Genomic DNA, 19,196 nt, shown 5'->3' on the forward strand with positions numbered 1-19,196 from the left:
ACACCAATTAAAGTCTTACAAACTTGTAACACTCGTTATTTAAAGCTCTCTTGATTTCTTAGAGTGATAGATAGAACCCTAGATTGATAGATATTATTTTGGTTCTCTCTATATTTATTGCTTCGAATTATTTATATTCGGAGTTGTAAGCAAACCTTTACGGTTTAATTTCATAATAATAAGAATTATTCCGTGAATCTCTTAGTATTTATATATTTCATTTTCGAGGTTTCTTTCCGCTGCAATTAATTAACGAAAAACGAAGAACATACATTCACTCCCCCTCTATATGTACATTTGGACCTAACAACAATTGATAAAACTCTCTTTTATAAATACCATGGTAAGGACTTGTTATTAGTACAGATATATGTTGATGATATCATTTTTAGATCTACTAATGATAAACTCTGTGAGAGATTTGCAAAGCTAATACAGTCCAGGTATCAAATGAGTATGATGGGAGAATTGAGTTATTTTCTGGGGTTACAAGTTAATCAGACTGATGAAGGGATCTTCATAAATCAATCCAAATACACCAGAAATTTACTCAAAAGATTTGGAATGCAAGACTGCTCAACTGTATCAACTCCCATGGCCCACTCCTATATCTGATTGCTACTAGACCTGATATCATGTATGCTACCTGTCTCTATGCAAAGTTCCAAGCTGATCCTAGAGAACCTCATCTATTAGCTGTGAAAAGAATTTTTAAGTATATCAAAGGCACCATGAATATGGGATTATGGTATCCTAGAGATTCAGACTTTAATCTAATTGGATATTCAGATGCTGATTTCGCAGGATGCAAAATAGAAAGGAAAAACACCTCTGAAACCTGCCAATTCCTTGGTGGCAGATTGGTTTCTTGGTATAGCAAGAAACAAAAGTCAATTTCCACATCAACTGCAGAAGCATAATACATTGCTGCAGGAAGCTGTTGTGCTCAGATTCTATGGATGAAGAATCAGTTGCTGGATTATGGGTTAGACTTAGACTATTCTTCTATTCCTATAAATTTTGATAATCAAAGTGTTATTGCAATGACAGGAAATCCAGTGCAGCATTCAATGGCTAAACACATCAGCATCAAGTACCATTTCATAAGGGAACATGTAGAAGCTAGTACAGTAGAATTGGTCTTTGTTCCAACAGATCAGCAAGTAGCAGATATATTCACCAAGCCTCTATGTGAAGCTACATTCACAAGATTGGTGAATGAATTGGGAATGATATCAGGACAATTCTCAAACTTTGATAATTAAGTATGCTGATATTTTTGAAGCATGGTATCTTATTATGTGTCAATACTTATTAGATACTGGTTATTGTGCTAAATGTTGATGCCATGATAACATGCAAATTGTGCTAAATGATCTTATGTAAAAATTGCATGTTGAACTACTGATTATGCTTACATGCTCTATTACTAGTTAAACTTGCTTGTATTTTGGATGTATTATTTTACAATTGTTGTGTGATAACTTGTTTCTTGTAGTGGTTATTGCGTGATCGTGAGGAAGCCATAGTTGCAATGAGATTTATCCGAGAATGCCTTTTTACTACTTCATGGTATAAATGGAGGCGGCATGGTGCTCCAAGGCGGTCTTCATTCGCATGCAACGAATTTTGTGACGTGTATTATAATCCTCTTCTTTCTCACACATGAATTGTCTTTCTAAAGTTTTTTGTGCACCCTCAACAAATTCTTTCATCCCCGTGTAAGACCCTACATAAGCATCAAAAATGGCATTCATTCATTCGCTTCTCGATGTTATTTTTTGACCCGCGGAAAAAATGTTACATGTATAAGTATCGATCCGCTTATGCTTCAAATTATACAAGCCTTGCAACCACGTCTTCCAACTTGTATTTCAAGATCAATGCTTCCCACCTATCCTCAAAAATTTCTTCGGTCAACGAGTGATATATGCAATTGTTGAAGTCACCTTTAAATTCATCCTTTGCATAATAAGTTGAGAAATTCTCCGGAAATTTGTTACTAATGTGCCACGAAGACAACAAATGTGTCGTATTTGGTAGTTGAGATTGAATTGCCCCCGCCATGGCTTGATCTTGATCGGTGATAATAGCCAAAGGTGCTTTTCCTTCAACGACCTCTAACCAAGTACCCAAAACCCACTCAAATGTAGTCTTCAATTCATCACGCATTAGTGCAAATCCAAAGAGAAGCGATTGATAGTGATGATTCACCCCTGTAAAAGGCACAAACGACATAACATACCTATTTATTCGATATGTTGTATCGAATGCAACCGCGTCACCAAAATTTTTGTAGGCCAACAATGACCGGGGTTAACCCGTAAAAGGCACTTCAATCTTCCTTCTTCATCAATTAGAATCCGAATAAAAAAAAATTCCTCCACTTTCCACTTCTAACCGATGTAACAAATCCAATCCCGCTTGAGTATCATTCACACCCAAATTATCTTTTCTAAAAACAAGCAGGACATTTCTCAAGTGTTGGGCATGAAACCCTACTTGCTCCTCTCCTCCGTGCATTTTTCCAAATATATTCATTTGTTGTCTAGATGCAATACCCGAAACATGGAAACTTTTAATTAAACTCTTTTAAGCGGCGGTTACATGTCGCTCCCTTTTAATCAAACTCATCTTAGAAGGCGACACAACTTCGTGATTGTGATTTAACTCCAACAATGTTATCTCCCTATGCCTTGTATTTCGCCTATTAATCACATAAATCCTAAATTTACATCCACATCTAGGAAATTTATCTCTACACCTTTTCTTCTTCGCACTACCTACACTTCCTATCAAAACTTCTTCATCCTCTACGGGTTCTTTATCGCGGTTTTCTCCCGCTAAATTACAAACATAAGTACGGGCATATATTATTTTGTCCACACGCCTTTGTGTATTTTGGATCTTAACTGTAAACCCATTTTTTCAAAGCGTAAGCCCTACTTACATTTTCGGCGGCTACTAAATTAGGGAAATTTTGACTTAAGAAAGAATTACAATATCTTTTTCTCCAACAATACTCTATCCCTTGTCTCACTATAATCATGCATAAACTCATTATTTTCATGCAAATCTTCATTTTCAAATCTTTGTTCACAAACAAAAATATCTTGATCACAATCATCAATAAGGTTAACATAATCTACATTATCATTACGTAAGCAACTACCACTAACATCAACAACTTCACTGTTTACAACATTATGAATCACTTTATCACTTCTTTTCAAAACTTTTCTACCTTCAAACCTAGCAAACAACTTATCCATAATTAAAACAAGAAAAAAGCAAGAAATTTAGCTTACCAAAAGGAAATTAGTGAGTAAGGATGAACAAAACCAATAAATTCCCCAAATTTACTCTCCAATTTGACAAAAGTTGCACAAAAAAGAAAATGTGATCGTTTTAGGGTTATAAACTATAAGTACAGTGTTTCCGCTACTAAAAAGCGCGGAATGACTTTGCCTTCCGTGGATATTAAGCACGGAAGCCCTCCATTCCGCGGGAAAAAAATACGGATTAGGTAATTATTTTTTTTAATCCTGGTCGTTGGATAGTAAATCTAACGGTCAGGACATTAATATGTTGGATAAGAATTCACCGACAGACAACGGCAACATGACCCATCTTATTAATAACACATTTTAAGTAAATTTTATAAATATAAATATTTAAAAAGATTATATATTTTGGAGCGCCCGGTGTGGGCAAAAATTTATACAGTAGCAAAATTACCAATGTGCACACAACTCGCCCAGAAAATACAAGCTTACACCGTGACACGTCAATGACAATAGCCTGCACTATTTTGTCCATTTCCCTCAAACAAAAGATTAAAAAAATAAAAAAAAAGGTTAAAAAAAATACTATCAAAACCGAAAAAAAGAAAGAGTAGTACCTCTCTCTCTTTCTTACACATATAAAACACACGCACAACTAAACAATCTCGCCGAGATCTTCAAAACACACACACTTTGTATCTAATGGACGGCTCAGCTCAGCCTTCGGACACCGTGATGTCAGACGCAGCTCCGGCATCTCAAACCGCCGGGATCGAGAATATTCCGGCAAGTCTGAGCCACGGCGGGCGTTTCATTCAATACAATATCTTCGGTAACATCTTCGAAGTGACGGCTAAGTATAAGCCTCCTATCTTGCCTATCGGTAAAGGCGCTTACGGCATCGTTTGGTAACTCACTCATTTTATCCTTCAATTTAATTTACATATATGTTGTATTTGTTTATTTTGATTAATTTTTCTGATTGATTTTGTGTTTGTATCATGTTATTAGTTCGGCGTTGAATTTGGAGACGAATGAACACGTGGCTATTAAGAAAATTGCCAATGCTTTCGATAACAAGGTCGATGCTAAGAGGACTTTGCGCGAGATTAAGCTTTTGCGTCATATGGATCATGAAAATGTTAGTTCTTTTTTTGTTTGTTATTACATTTATGTTGCATTTTGTATTATGTTTTTTCTATATGCGAATTGGATGTGTGTGAGTGTATATATGAATTAGGTTTTGATTACGTGGGGTGGATATGTATGTGGTATATGTGGACTGATTGCTTGTATAAATGCGTGTAGGTAACGTATTACTTTCACTTATATGGTTTGGAAATGAACAATATCGTAAATGTGTTTTTTAGTCCGGAGATGAATAAGTTTTGTGTGTATTTAGCAATTGACTTGTAGCTTTTTCATTTTCCGAATAAAGGAAACTTTAATGACTTCATTAATTGTGAAGCGAACACACTACGCAAGAGTATAATTGTTAGTTGTATTATATACTCCCTCCATTCCAAAATACTAGTCTCTTTTCGATTTTTTCTATCCCATAATAGTTGTCCTTCTCTACATCCAATGCAAATTTATGAATAAACTTTCAAATTTAAGCTTTTGCTTTTATCATTTCCAATGCAAATTTACTACACCTATATATAAAACTAATGCAATAAATAAGGGTAAGACTTGAAAAATATAATTCAACTAACTTTTCTTAATATGCGTTATTCTTCAAAAATAGAATACTAAAATGGGATGGAGGGAGTAGTTTAGTTTCTCTAGATTCGTAAAAATCTTTGTATGCGGGGCTGATTTACTCTTTGTTCCTTAATTTAATAAAAGATTTTAAATTTTTTAAGTTGGGGCCTCATTTGTTTAATAGTACCTCTATGAGGCTCTGTCCTCGAGCAGATTCGAGGTATGCCCCATTTTATTTTTTTCTTTTTAATCAATGTCCGTCCATCACATTTTAATAGTCTCTTTTTGGAAAATAACTCATATTAAGAAAAGTTAGTTGAATTATATTTTTCAAGCCTTACCCTTATTTATTGCATTAGTTTTATATATAAGTGTAGTAAAGTTGCATCGGAAATGATTAAAACGTAGTATTAGATTTGTTCATAAATTTGCATTGGATGTAGAGAAGGACAACTATTATGGGATAGAAAAAATTCCAAAATGAATAGTATTTTGGGATGCAAGGAGTAGTAAATTTAGGGAAACAAAAGGAACACCTTAATTTGATATCCGGTATTTCTGGTATCTGTCCGCTACTTCCAAAATGCTTAATGTCTAGCATATCCCAATAATTACAAAATATTTGGTGGTTGTTTGGTTAACATGTTAATACTCAGGAAGGGCAGTACACATTGATTTAGTTGTTTGGTTAACATAATTAAAGAAATTATAACTTCCTTGGAACTTTAAATGCCCGAAGTTGGTTACCCACCCTCTCTTGGTCATTTGCATCCCCCAGGAATTACTTCTTACATACCAATCAAACACACTCTTTCTACTTCCTAATTTTTTTGTCAATAAACTAGTTACTAAGTACAACTTTCTTAGGATGCCAATACACATGTGTAATTAAACAACCACTTGGTTCTTAATGTTTTCTAGTTCACTTAAGAACTAGCAAAATTAATATAAGTTTCATTTCTAATCTCTTTTGCATCTTTATGTAGCTGAAATAAAGAGTATTTTTCAAGTTAGGTGGCAGAGTTTTTTTAACTGCGGAAAAAGATACATATAACAACACTTGGACGCTATAGCGAAACCCCAACCCAGTTCATTGCTGCATTGACTGAGCAGCGAACAAGATTTTAGTAAGACCACAGAAGTGAGTTAGAATCCCTAGGCCATACGATTTGGTGCCAAATGGTAGTTGTAACTTGTAATCCTACAACACACAGTTGACCAGCATAACCTCGCCATGTGACTGGTACTCGGAAGCAGTTACCGTTTCCGGGTTTTGTAAATATATAGAATCCAATCTGCAATTTTAGCATTTCATTCCATATCCCTAGAGGTTTCAAGGTCAAAATGTGAACTAGGAGATCCTACAAATACTTGGCATCAAACTTTCAGGTGGTGGAAGTTTGCTGGGGAAGCATGTGATTCACTTGTGCTACTCCCTAGAAGTGATTATCCCTTCGTGTGGTAATGTTCAAGTGAATATAAGAACCATTCTATACCGGCATGAAAACTTTCATATCTCTGCCTCACTTTGTTGCAGTCACAAAGAGACTCCCTGCATTTCAACCCTTCATTTTATTCAATGGTCAGCAAATAGAATTGTTGTTCCGAAGTTTGCCCATATCTTTTAGTTTGGTCTTCTCATCCATGTTTTGTTACTTATTCAACAAGTTCTTAACGGGTCTAACCTTTATTGTCTATAATGCTGCATGAAAATATAGCTCTATGTCCTGACATCAAACTTTTAGACTTAGCTACGAGTTGGAGAAAATTATGTATTTCTCCTTGCATCAATATCTAAAATAATCCCGTATTAGTTTATTGTAAGTCTAGCTAGTAAATTCTGCTACTCTAGTGTTCACATCCCCCCTCTCACGCAGACTGACAGACACACATGCCACACACCACACGTTCACCTGCCCTTTCCCACATTTGTGCACAGAGACAGTGTTTATGAGTTATTTTTCTACACCTGCGTAACTCTTGCAATTGGAACCACAAGTGGAATTATTGTACGTTTGTCCACATTTGATCAAAAATTAAATTTAGTCCTCTCTTCAAAACTAAGCTTTCCATAGTGGATATTTTTGTTTCAGCCGGTGTTATTTTTTTTGGTCAAGATCAGCCAGTGTTATTTGACCGTAATAATATTACATAAGATTGAAATTTCTATTCATCAACCATAAAAAATTTGTGTAAATGAAAAGAATTTGTAAGAAAACTCTAATAAAGATATAATTGAAAATAATTTAGTAACATCATTTTTAATTTATCATGCAGATGTTTAACATTTGTCTTTGTAAGTTTTTAAATTAAATTGGTTGTATAAAAAATGTGTACATTGATCACCCCTAAACACAAGCTTACACCGTGACATTTCAATATCAAGTGCATGCATTTAGACACTTCCTCCCGAAACCGGAATAAATTAAATACACACAAGTTAAAATCAAAATACAATTAAATCGAAAAAAAAAGCTTTATCTTTTTCTCATACCAAAACACACACTAGACAATCTCTTCAAGATCTTTAAAATACACACATCTACAAAAACAAAACTGTGTATGTGATGGACAATTCAACCAAATCCTTTGACGCATCCAACGTAGCTCCACAGTCTCAATCCACTGAGATCGAGAACATTACAGCCAGTCTAAGCCATTTGTGTCAATCCGGTGAGACCGAGAACATTGAGGCCACTCTAAGCCACGATGGCCGTTTCATTCAGTACAATATAGGTGGTAATATCTTCGAAGTCACCGCTAAATATAAATTTCCAATTAAATTTCTCGGTAGAGGCTCGCATGGCATCGTTTGGTATATCATTCGTTTGATTTCTACTTAACCCACACCCACACAACAATGTTTCTATTTGGATAAATTAATTAGGTTTTTTTTTTATCAAAGTTGTGTTTTGTGATGTTATTATCAGTTCGGCGTTGAATTCGAAGACGAATGAACACATAGCTATAAAGAAGATTGCGAATGCTTTCGATAATAAAGTTTATGCGAAGCAGACATTGCGCGAAGTTATACTTCCTTGCCGTATGGACCATGAAAATGTTAGTTTGATTTAATTGTGTTGTGAAGCTAGTCTGCATTTTGCTTATTTTTTAAAATTGGACTTGTAGGTACATTAAGATATTTTAAGGTTTTATTAGGAGTGTTAAATTTATGTAGCTAGGTATTAGTTTCAGTTTTTTAAAGTGCATATGATGATATGAACAGTTTAATTAATGTGTCTACGAGCCTAGAGATGAATAAGATTAGTGTGTATCTAGCGAATGACTTGTAGTTTTGCCAAAAACATGGAAATTTAGTGACTTCATTCATTATGAAGCACAAACTTCTGCAAGAGGACTATTGTTAGTTGTATTGAATAGTTTTCTTACTTTCTTTGGACTGCTAATAATTTTCTTCTTAAAAGTTAATTAGGCTGGTGGACTCTTTGTTTCCTCAATGGATGATGATCCTATTTTCAAGTTGGGATATTGTAAATTGTGTTGATCTTGTTTGGTTATTGATTTTTCTCTGCTCTCGGGTCTGTTGTCTAACAGCTTCTGAAGTATGCCCCGTTGTGTAATTTCCTTAATAATCAGTAACAGGTTTTGGGAAACAAAAGAAAGAGAAGCTATATTCTGATAACTAGTTCCTTCAGAGTAACCTTAGATTGCATAATATAATTTTCTCACTTGTGCGGATATGCACACAAGTGATATACTAATACCAGTTATGCCTCATAAGTATATCCACACAAGTGATATACTAATGCTAGTTATGTCGCATAAGTAAGATATTTACGAAAATACGGAATATTGAAAATTACGTTAATTAAAGATTCTCTATTATCTAGATGCTAGCATACTTAAGACTAGATGTTAGGAGAATCAAGATTACTTATTTATAAACTTTATATTATTTCCTTGTGTAGATGAAACAAGAGTAATTTTCATTGAAGTGGTCATATGATTAACATTAAAAGTTGCCATATTAACTTCAGACGTGTATCATTAAATTGGTGCAAATAGACACCCACATTTATGATAGTATTTTCAGAAAACAGTTCTAAGGAAATTGGTCATATGTCTTGTGTCACTTGTTTTAGCCCAGGGAAATTGGAAATTGGTAACATGTCTTGTGTAACCTTTGTCTTCTCTATTAGTAAGTATGCTATCGGTTTAAGTTGACTTTCCGCTTGTAGTGAAATTCAGTTGGTGATTTGCCATATGAGTTGGCTCTGGATCACTTTTCTCTTCCTTGGAACCTATGGTTCTCGAGTTCACTTTATATGAGAATTAGTTTTGTTGTAATAATATTTTAAGCTTTATGCAACCTAGGGATCTTACCCAGCCTGGTAGTTTATCTATGTAACCTCAAACCTCATTCTTTTTATATTAAAATTGCTTGTTTGGCCATAACAAACAGCACTGTGAATCTGTTATGAATGCTATTAGCTTATGGTATGCAGGTACCAAACATAGCTTATTGTATACACTGCTACATGAATTACACAAGAAGCTACTTCTAAAGCAGTACTTTTAGCTCATTTGTCTCTGCCTAAGAAGAAATAATTTGGATTTTAGATGGCAATATGAAAGTAGGTGCATCAACATCTTTACTTTCACTTTTATCTAGTTTATTCGAGAGATATAGCCTTTGTGGGTTCTGATAACTAGTTGCAGGAGAAGCATGCTACCAGTAATAGTGAGTTAGGAGTGAGTTTTGAAGCTTGTCGAAGAGTAGTACAAACTTAAATTGAGTGAATAGTTATGATTTAATTATATATATTTATATTATATTGATATTGATATTGATATCGTGGATCAGCAATTATTGTCCTTCGTCTCTGTATTGTTCTACAATTTTCTCCATTCTAACATGAACTGTGTCTCATATTTATCTCTTCTCTGTTTTATCTTCAAACTCCCATCATAACTTTAAATTAAACACACACCAAAGCACAACTCAACAAATATTGACTAGTATAGAAGTACCAATGTAACCCGTTTCTTATTATTATATATCACATCACATGTCTGCATATAACCTTTTATGCGTACAGATTCCATGATAAAGGTGTAAAACATATAGAATCAACATAATTTATATCCTGAATAGCATCAGTAACATATTATAATTTTGTTAAAATAAAAGAATAACTCTAAAGATTCTTGAAAATCCAGATTTTGGCATTCTCCAGCCTGCAAAAGATGAGTCATTAACAATAGTAATATTGATAAAAGCAAAGAATTGCTTACAACATGTCTTCGCAAGCGAATATTGTACCAAGAAAGTATTATGTTAGTTCAATAAATCAATGCAAGTTTCTTATTTACTGACATCACTTGGTTTTCTTACGCAGGTTGTTGCAATTAGAGATATTATACCGCCACCTCAGAGGGGGTCATTTAATGACGTATACATTGCTTATGAGCTTATGGATACAGATCTCCATCAAATTATTCGTTCAAACCAAGGACTTTCAGAGGAGCATTGCCAGGTGCTGTCTCATCACATACTCACATTGTATAAAATAGAATCAATTAAACACAAAAGTTGTTTATTTCGCGTCAAAAGTATGATACAATTTGAGGTTTAAGAATATTTATGTCTTTATGTGGCAGAGATGAGTGGAATAGATCATTTAGTACTTTTTCCCCTTGATGACGCTATCACAGTGGCATTTTTTTATAGTTTACCAGAAAAGAGTACATTGTGCTTCTTCTTTTTCTGTTTGTTATTTCTTTATGTTTCTTCGGTTAGAAATTTTTCTATTCACAAATTTGAAGACAAGGACTAAGGATTTTTTCTGAAAACTTTCTTCACTTGATTACAGTTAGTTTGTTTGTGGAGGATCATGCGTATATCAATATGCGATTTTGTTTTATTTTTTGTAATTACTTCCTCTTGTGATATCTGACAATTTACTTGGACCAAACGTATTCATATCCTCATTTTCATGCAGGATAATTTGTAACATGCTTATTGTACACTCCATTTAGTTTAAACTGGTTATAATATGGGAAGAAATTGTGTCATCAGAGGTTCCAAACCTGTAAAAGTTGCTAGCTCAGTTACCTGACCTGATTAAAATTACTTAAAACTACTTTAAAATGGCGGTCTGATATTTCCCTTTCATTTTCAGTGTATAGGTATCCCAATTCGTTCTTGAACCTGTATTACACATTATGCTATCCTTGTACTAAAATATAAGAGATCATTTACACCAGTTTGCTATCTTGTTTGACGTTCTCCCAATTTTTTTAAAGAAATTGTTCATTTGTCTTGCCACTTTCTCTTTTTGTTTTTGTTTGAAGATAGCCTATGGCCCTATGCTTATTATTTAGTGCATGCATATTGATTTACTTAATTATCTTGTGCAGTACTTCTTGTATCAGATCCTCCGGGGGTTGAAATACATACATTCTGCAAACGTTCTACATAGAGACTTGAAACCAAGCAACCTGCTCTTAAATGCCAATTGTGATCTAAAAATATGTGATTTTGGATTAGCCCGTGTGACTTCCGAAACTGATTTTATGACAGAATATGTTGTTACAAGATGGTACAGAGCACCAGAGCTCTTGTTAAATTCATCTGATTATACTGCTGCTATTGATGTATGGTCAGTGGGATGCATTTTCATGGAGTTGATGGACAGGAAGCCTTTATTTCCTGGCAGAGATCACGTACACCAGCTACGATTGCTCATTGAGGTACTACTTCTGTATGTCATCACATTTTTGTTATTTCACAAGAATGATCATTCGATCGTCTGCTCCTGCTGCTGTTACTTTTATTCTTTAGAAGTTAGATTTACTTTTTGTACTTTACAGATTATGGTCAGAAACTTATTTCTTGACCTGTCTTGATTTTAAACATGAAAAGAATCCATTTTTGGCTAAAATGTCATTTCATTGTTTTATTCTGTATAAATGTAATACAGTTTACGAATTTTGCATAAATATGCGCTGCCATCCAATGATATTTGAATTCTTATCTTTGAAGATTTATTTTGTAATCATCACATCATTGTGAGATAAATCCACATCTGTGCACTTGCGTAGAGGATCCTTTTAGCATTGCATCTCGACTAACTTTTATAGCCTTGCAGCTAATTGGCACACCATCAGAGGCTGAGCTGGAGTTTTTGAATGAAAATGCAAAAAGATACATTCGGCAGCTTCCTCTTTATCGTCGGCAGTCACTGACTGAAAAATTTCCAAATGTTCATCCTTCTGCTATAGATCTTGTTGAGAAGATGTTGACATTTGATCCTAGAAGGAGACTTACAGGTGAGAATCTGAGGACTTGTAAAGATTTTATACGTACAGATGGCTATGATTATTTGTATTGATATTTTGGATTTGTGCTTGCACAACAGTTTTTTCCTTTTTAGCAAATTTATATTACATACAAGTATGGTTATTGGCTTATTGCTGCCTGTTTTTCTTTCTGGATAAAATATCCTACACCTAAATGTACACAATAACAAAGTTTTAAATTAAGAAATCTCGTTTGCATTTTGTATGTAACATCATTTTAAAAATAAGTTTTCATTTTTGTAAGTCTCAGCTCCTAATTTTACTAAAAAAAAATTCTTCAGGTTTAGCCATCTTCAGCATTTCAGAAAGCTCTGATTCAGAGAATAAATAGAATTATCTCTTCTAGTTGTCGATTAAATGTCAAATTATTGATTCCAGAAACAATCCTCAATAGACTCTGGTCTTGTGTGTTGAAAAAAGAAATTAATTTCACTTGTCAGAGCTTCTTGATGATATGTGGAAATCAATTAACATGCAAGTATATTTCCCTGCCATAATGTCTAAAGAACCTTTTTCTTAAAAACTTCTGAAGATAATTGTTAGTATATGTGAATAAGACTAGATGTTATTAGACACCTGCATTCAGATGTGTAATTTTCTTCTTTTTTTGTGATAGTATGTATCAGTGTTATATTGAACTTAAATTTGACCTTGTAAGTGTGTTGACTTCAGTTGAAGATGCACTGGCACATCCCTACCTCACGTCACTGCATGACATAAGCGATGAGCCTGTGTGTACTGCTCCTTTCAGCTTTGACTTTGAACAGCATGCGTTGACTGAAGAACAGATGAGGGAGCTAATCTACAGAGAGGCTCTGGCATTCAATCCTGAGCATCAGCCGATGTAAGGAACTAAATTGGTGTTTGTTTGTTGGGTACTTGTAGTTGTAACTTGTAACTGGTGTGTTCTGTTTTATATTTCTCATAAATTCCCCCAGGCTTTTTCATCCATGATGGCACTGGAATTTGAGAGATACCGATGTGGAATGGTTAATAGGAATTTTCGATTATTAAATTTCCAGCTTGATATTTGTTTTTTCAATGGTTAGGTGTTTGAATTGAAACAGATTTAAATTGTACCCCAAGATTTGGACATGAATATTACTGTGCTGTGATTGTCACATCAAAGATTCAATCTATGCAAAGCAGCAAATCATTTGTTATATAGCGAATCATTTGATATGACTAGAGGGATGCACTTTCCTTCTCATTTTCATTTCCATATAAAAATCATTGAAGATGATATAAGATGAGCCCAAACTTTTTGAATTAATAATAGATTAAATTGGTCCTCTCATGATCAGCATAGATTTGTAAGCAGCATTAGTCAAATTTTGATATCAATATGACGCTAGTTCTCTTTAAAGAGTAAGGGGTACAAAGTTTATAACATATACGAAATAGCCTCATAATAAGCTGATTCATGTAGTTTTTTTTATTCTGATATTCTGACATGATTTGCGGCAAAACAGAAGAAAAACAATTTTGTATATTTCCAGTGGTTTGTTTCACTCACATGAAAATACAATACTAGTAGAAAATTGAAGTTTCGCCATCAAGAATAGCATTTGCACAAGGTAAAGTTGCAAATGAGACTTTAAACCATATGGTTCACCAGAAAGAGTACTAGAACCCTTGATACCACATTAGTCAACAAAAGGATTCCACATGAGTCTTTCAGAACAATAATACATGTTATCACACCAAAATCAAGCATGGACAGAGCCAAAGAGACTCCATCTTCATTCTTCAATGGAAACAAAAGTACTGGAGATGTGGCAGCAGCTATCACTCCTGAAGAGAGAAGAAGCTCATAAGGCACAACACATGACGCATGTGAAAAAACTGAGATTATACAAGTATCAACTGTTAAACATATGATTTCAATATGCTAGCAACAATATCTTTTTAAAAGATGGGAAATAAAATTTAAAGTAGATGTTGCTTAGTTGCAAATAGTGAAAATCTCTTCTTTATTCACTATGGGCATTTCGTCATATAATTCATTTTAGGGAATGAGCTGTGCCTTGCTAAGCCACAGAAAAAGGGCACATGAAAGCAAGTGTAGATTGGAAGAGTTTGATTCAATCTTAGGTGAACGATTGCAGATTGGGGGCTGAGAGGGAGAGGGGCAGATTATAAGATTGCACCGTACCTTTTAGGTTCTCGACCTCTTTTTAGCCCTCAATTCCAGTAAATAGGATACTCCTTCGCCTAGTGTTGCTTTCCTTCCTTCGTTCTGATTCCACAGCTCCCATATGATGTACCTGCCACTGGGGTTGTACTCGTTCATCTCCTTTAAAGCAGTAATCACAGCCATCTGGACTTCACTGCCCCACTCAGCCTTCAGCTTTTTCAGTTTCTCATCGTCTTCATTAATAATTTCCTAGGACATAGTCCACCAAAGAAAGTGAAATTAAGGGGGTTAAACACCTATGTATGACAAATCAGTAGAGGCCTATTAAGCATCTTCTAACAAGATTCATGATGGTAATAAATAATCTTCTAAACCACAGCATGTTTGAATCAACAAGTTTTGATAACAATTCAAGAGAGGCAAAACAAAGAATTAAGAATTACAGTTCAAAAACAGGAAGCAACCTTAATTGCACAAGCACAACCACAGTTCTATGAATAGCCATACCTTGTGATCATTACCACCTTCAAGAGCCACGATCTTGAAAGGATGCCAATTAGGATCTTTCAGGTGATCCTCCCATAATGAACACAACTCCACAGCCTTTTCTTCTGCCTGTGGACCAGCATACTTTTTTTTGCATGCAGTATGGAATGGACTATCATCGAGCTCTCCCATTCCTTTTACACGAATCCATTGAGATTGAGGAGATCTCCCCTTCAAGAACTGCAGTGTAATTAACAGCAATTACAAGTAAATCCTTTTAACAGAAATATAACTATAAAAATTCTTGTACCGTATAAGAAGCCACAAATTTAAGTATTTAATTAAAAAAGTTGGTAAGCAAAGCAAATCTTAAATGGATCGCACTAGCCAAAAAGTTGAAGACATGTTGCTTGCAACACCTACAAGCAGTTTTTATAATTCTTTTAAATTGTTCATAAAATCTGTGAAGTCCGAAGAGCCAGATAGTGACTTGTCAAAAGTAAAGGAAAAGTAGAGTAGCAGCTGCCACTAAATTTCACAGTACTATAGTATATGTTATAGGGCCTGTTCCTTCCGCTGCACGCGTTTAGATGACATTAAATTGGTAGGTGAAAAATAAATTTCAAGACTTTAGATTACAAAATGTTTTTCATCATTAGATATATGACAAATATGGAGTCTAAACAAACCAGAAAATATTATATGAATTCTAGTCATAAATCATAAACAGACCAGCAAAGACGACAAAAATAAAATAACATGAACTCGGAGACATAAACAAACCATATGACCTCAACTGTCATGAATTGGAGTCGTATATAAACCAACGAGTAGTCATATATAAACCAGTGAGTACGCGATGAACTCAGAGTCATATACTTGAGGACTTGTACACCGATATTATGAAATATATAATTGTTCAGCAATCACCCACATTAAAAACTCTAATTAATCTATAATGTTTTTAGCTGGACATGTTTAATTAGATTCCAGAATCTAGGATGGTTGATATGAATTGATAGATATGCATTGACATATAATGAAAGAGATTACTTACATTAATTAATTCCTTTCGAGCCTCTTGAAGCTCATCATTGGTTTTAAGCCCCTGGACAACAAGAGCTTGATTTAATGCTTCCACATATTTAAGTTCTTCTTCTTTCTCCTGTAGGGCCTTCTGAGTATCATCAATCTTTTGTCTAAACTTTGAATCCTCATCATATTCCATATGCTTCATTACCGACAAAGACCCTCTCATACGCTCTATTTCCAACTCTAGTCCTTGCTTGGCATTTATTTGCTTTTCTAGTTCTATGGTTCTTTTGCGAAGCTTTTCTTTTTCTCTCTGCGTTTTAATGAAATTGAAAAACGAATATTTCATTAGAAGTATATACAAATAGAATGTGTTATGAAATTCTAAAACCAGAAGAAAATCAAGTAAACTACCTTATGATCCTCTGCCAACTTGAACACATTTTCATCTGCCTTTTTCTGCTCCAAGGTGGCTCTCTCATTCTTAGAGTAGGAGGAAAGAAATGCACGATTACATTAATGAGATCTTACCAGAGTAACAGCCTAAAAGAAGATATGGAAAAATAGATAAATAATGTATTCTTACCATTTCCATCTCAAGCGCCAACTTCTTTCTCTCACCCTCATTACGAGCCTCCCTTTTCTGCAGTTCCTTCTCACGCTGCTCAAGCTCCTGTTTCATTTTCTGCTGCTCCTTGACAATATTTTGAAGTTGGGCATTTGTGTTGTGCTGCATCTTTTGTATCTCTATCCAACATTATACAAGATGTTACTACTGAGGAGACAATACTTAATTTACACAACAAACATGTAAATGGATTAAGGAGTTTCAAAATATTGTCAAAATATATGACCAGTGAACTTAACTAGGTTTATACCTTCATTGTACGCTTGAAACATCTTGTCCTTTTCATTAATTAAACTACTTAATGATATTGTAGTTTCATTGTATTTCACCTCTATCTCTTTAAGGTGCATAGCTTTTTCCTCTATTGCATTACTCAAATTTGACAGGAGCATGTTTGATTTGTTGTTTTCATCTGCTTCAATGTCTTGGACTGTCTTCAGATCTCCAAACTTTCTAAGAAAGTCGCCAATTGCCTTTTCTGAATAGTAATCATCCTCCCGGGCAATCCATCCATGGATTTCAGTCCCCCGGTTCGGTGCACTTATGTAATCTTGTTTTCCCTTTCCAGCAGCCTCAAAACTGTTTTCGAATTTCATGGCACAATGAAATGCTGGCCAGTCTTTTCCAAACTCCACTACTGCAAAGCCAGTATGACCTCTGTAGTTCCATAAAGGGTTGACCCTTTTGGGGTTAAACCCCTGCACAGCAAACTCATTTCTTAGTTTTGTACCACTCCCCCCAATATATCTGCCATTCTCAAAAGTAACAGGAATATTGGCCACAATTCCGACCCAAGGATAAACAAGCAATTCATTACTGTCACTGTTCAGTGAGGGCCTCAAACCCTCTGCCCTAATTGTCTCTGAGGGCTTTCTTCTGCCAAGATTTTCCAAGTATTTTAAAAGTCCGAGATGCTTGCCCTTTTCCTTTGTGTCCCTCTTGGATCCTGAACCCTTGCCAATTGCAGAAGCATGCTGCAGAAGATCCTTGAACCCATACTGTTGCTTCCTTTTCTTCTGAGAGCAGTAAGGACATCTATATACGTCCCCAGAAATCTTCACCTCAAGTTCACCATCCGATAATTTCTGGAAACATGTCTCAGAATAATCTTCCAACTCAGAATCACTGATATCAGTTTCTTCTTCTGACGAGTAACTCATTTTCCTGAACAACAGTGACAAAATTTGAAACATAATCAAAACCCCGAACCAAATCGAATCTACTAAATAGAGGTAGATAACACAGATAGCATAAAGTACATACTTAGATGGTAATAAGAAACAACCAAACATAATTAGCAAAAAAAAAAAGAAACAACCAAAAATTACAAATGGACCTATAGCACCTAATTTAGACAATCACTTGAAGACAGAAGCAACCTTTAGTATGAATATTCTGCATGCATTTAAATTTTTTCCGTACAAAAATTAAAATATCTGGAAAGCTTGTGAACATCGTAAAGCCAGGAAACTAGACGCAAGTAGATATCACAGATAGTGAAATCAAAATCACAGATCATGACCATTATTCCTTGAACAGAAGCAACTACAGAGAATAAAATAAAATCTAGGCCTAGAGCATTGGAATGAAATTTCGATTGAAGTTAAAACAACTGTTTAGACTGTGTAAATAAATTGAAATAAACTGTACATTACATATATGTAACTTGTTATGCAGTGGAAGAATAAAATTATGTTAAAATACTTATTTCGATTAAAGTTGTAGAAGCAAGTACACTTTTATAATCATATAGAGCAAGAGATTGGGGATATGAGGGGGAGAGAGAGAGGGGGGGAGAGGGAGAGAGAGAGAAAGAGGAGGGGGTGGGGGAGAGAAATAAAACCCTGAAATGAAAAATGAGATAAGCAATGGAGGGGGGGGGGTAGATAACAGAAAATAGCAAAAATGAAAAACAGAAAAAGTGGTAGTACATGCATATGAATAAGATGAATGTATATTGAGAAAGGTAGATCCATAATATGTAAACAAGACAGGTAAAGCATTAGTAATAAGGAAACAAGGCAGGGGCAGAGTACTAAGAAGTGTGGTAGTAGTTACCTGTGTTGAAGGAGAAAGTAGTCGCAAGCAGATGAGATGAAATGAAGTGGTTGCAGGTGATGTTGAAAATGTATGTAAGTAAGTTTGAAAATAAAAGGAGTCCTGAAAACAACAAGGCAGGGTAGTAGGACAGAGAGCCTATGGCATTGCAGAGTACAGGACAGCTGATACAAAATGGAAATGGAAATGGAGGAGGAGGAGCAGCAGGTTGTTCGTATTCCAACACTATCTTATACTGCTCCCTTTTTGTCCTGTTTCCTCTGCCCAATCAGGGTGCAACAAGTGTCCCCCCAAATTCTTGTCCCTCAAGTTTGTCTCACTCACTCACCACTCACCCCATCCTTCCCTTTTTTTATGTTATTTCACCTTCACTTTTTTACAGGTTTTTTCTTTTTTACTCACTCACCACTACCACTCACCCCATCCTCCCCTTTAAACTTTCACTATAATTATGTCAAAATTAAACCAAATAAATACTATTTGATGAAATTTGGCATAATTGATCATTCCTACAATAGACTTGTTTCTTTTACAAAAACAAATT

The 19,196-nt window shown here is 34.8% G+C and overlaps 2 protein-coding genes across 2 annotated transcripts; one reads left to right on the plus strand and one right to left on the minus strand.

Moving 5' to 3' along the window:
• Window positions 1–3,888: 3,888 nt before the first annotated feature.
• Window positions 3,889–13,474, plus strand: LOC141677066 (mitogen-activated protein kinase homolog NTF4). Its single transcript, XM_074482801.1, has 7 exons — window positions 3,889–4,192; window positions 4,296–4,425; window positions 10,349–10,486; window positions 11,370–11,702; window positions 12,101–12,281; window positions 12,984–13,155; window positions 13,250–13,474. Exons 1-7 carry the CDS (start codon window positions 3,987–3,989, stop codon window positions 13,263–13,265), a joined length of 1,176 nt encoding a protein of 391 aa, XP_074338902.1. The 5' UTR covers window positions 3,889–3,986; the 3' UTR covers window positions 13,266–13,474.
• A 243-nt stretch (window positions 13,475–13,717) lies between these two features.
• LOC141677065 (protein INVOLVED IN DE NOVO 2-like) lies at window positions 13,718–18,833 on the minus strand. Its single transcript, XM_074482800.1, has 8 exons — window positions 18,653–18,833; window positions 16,845–17,758; window positions 16,553–16,713; window positions 16,381–16,449; window positions 15,992–16,279; window positions 14,956–15,174; window positions 14,467–14,697; window positions 13,718–14,105 (listed from the first exon to the last, which is right to left on the minus strand). Exons 2-7 carry the CDS (start codon window positions 17,752–17,754, stop codon window positions 14,470–14,472), a joined length of 1,875 nt encoding a protein of 624 aa, XP_074338901.1. The 5' UTR covers window positions 17,755–17,758; window positions 18,653–18,833; the 3' UTR covers window positions 13,718–14,105; window positions 14,467–14,469.
• Window positions 18,834–19,196: the final 363 nt, after the last annotated feature.

Source organism: Apium graveolens, chromosome 8, assembly GCF_009905375.1.
Source record: "Apium graveolens cultivar Ventura chromosome 8, ASM990537v1, whole genome shotgun sequence".
Lineage (NCBI taxonomy): Eukaryota > Viridiplantae > Streptophyta > Magnoliopsida > Apiales > Apiaceae > Apium > Apium graveolens.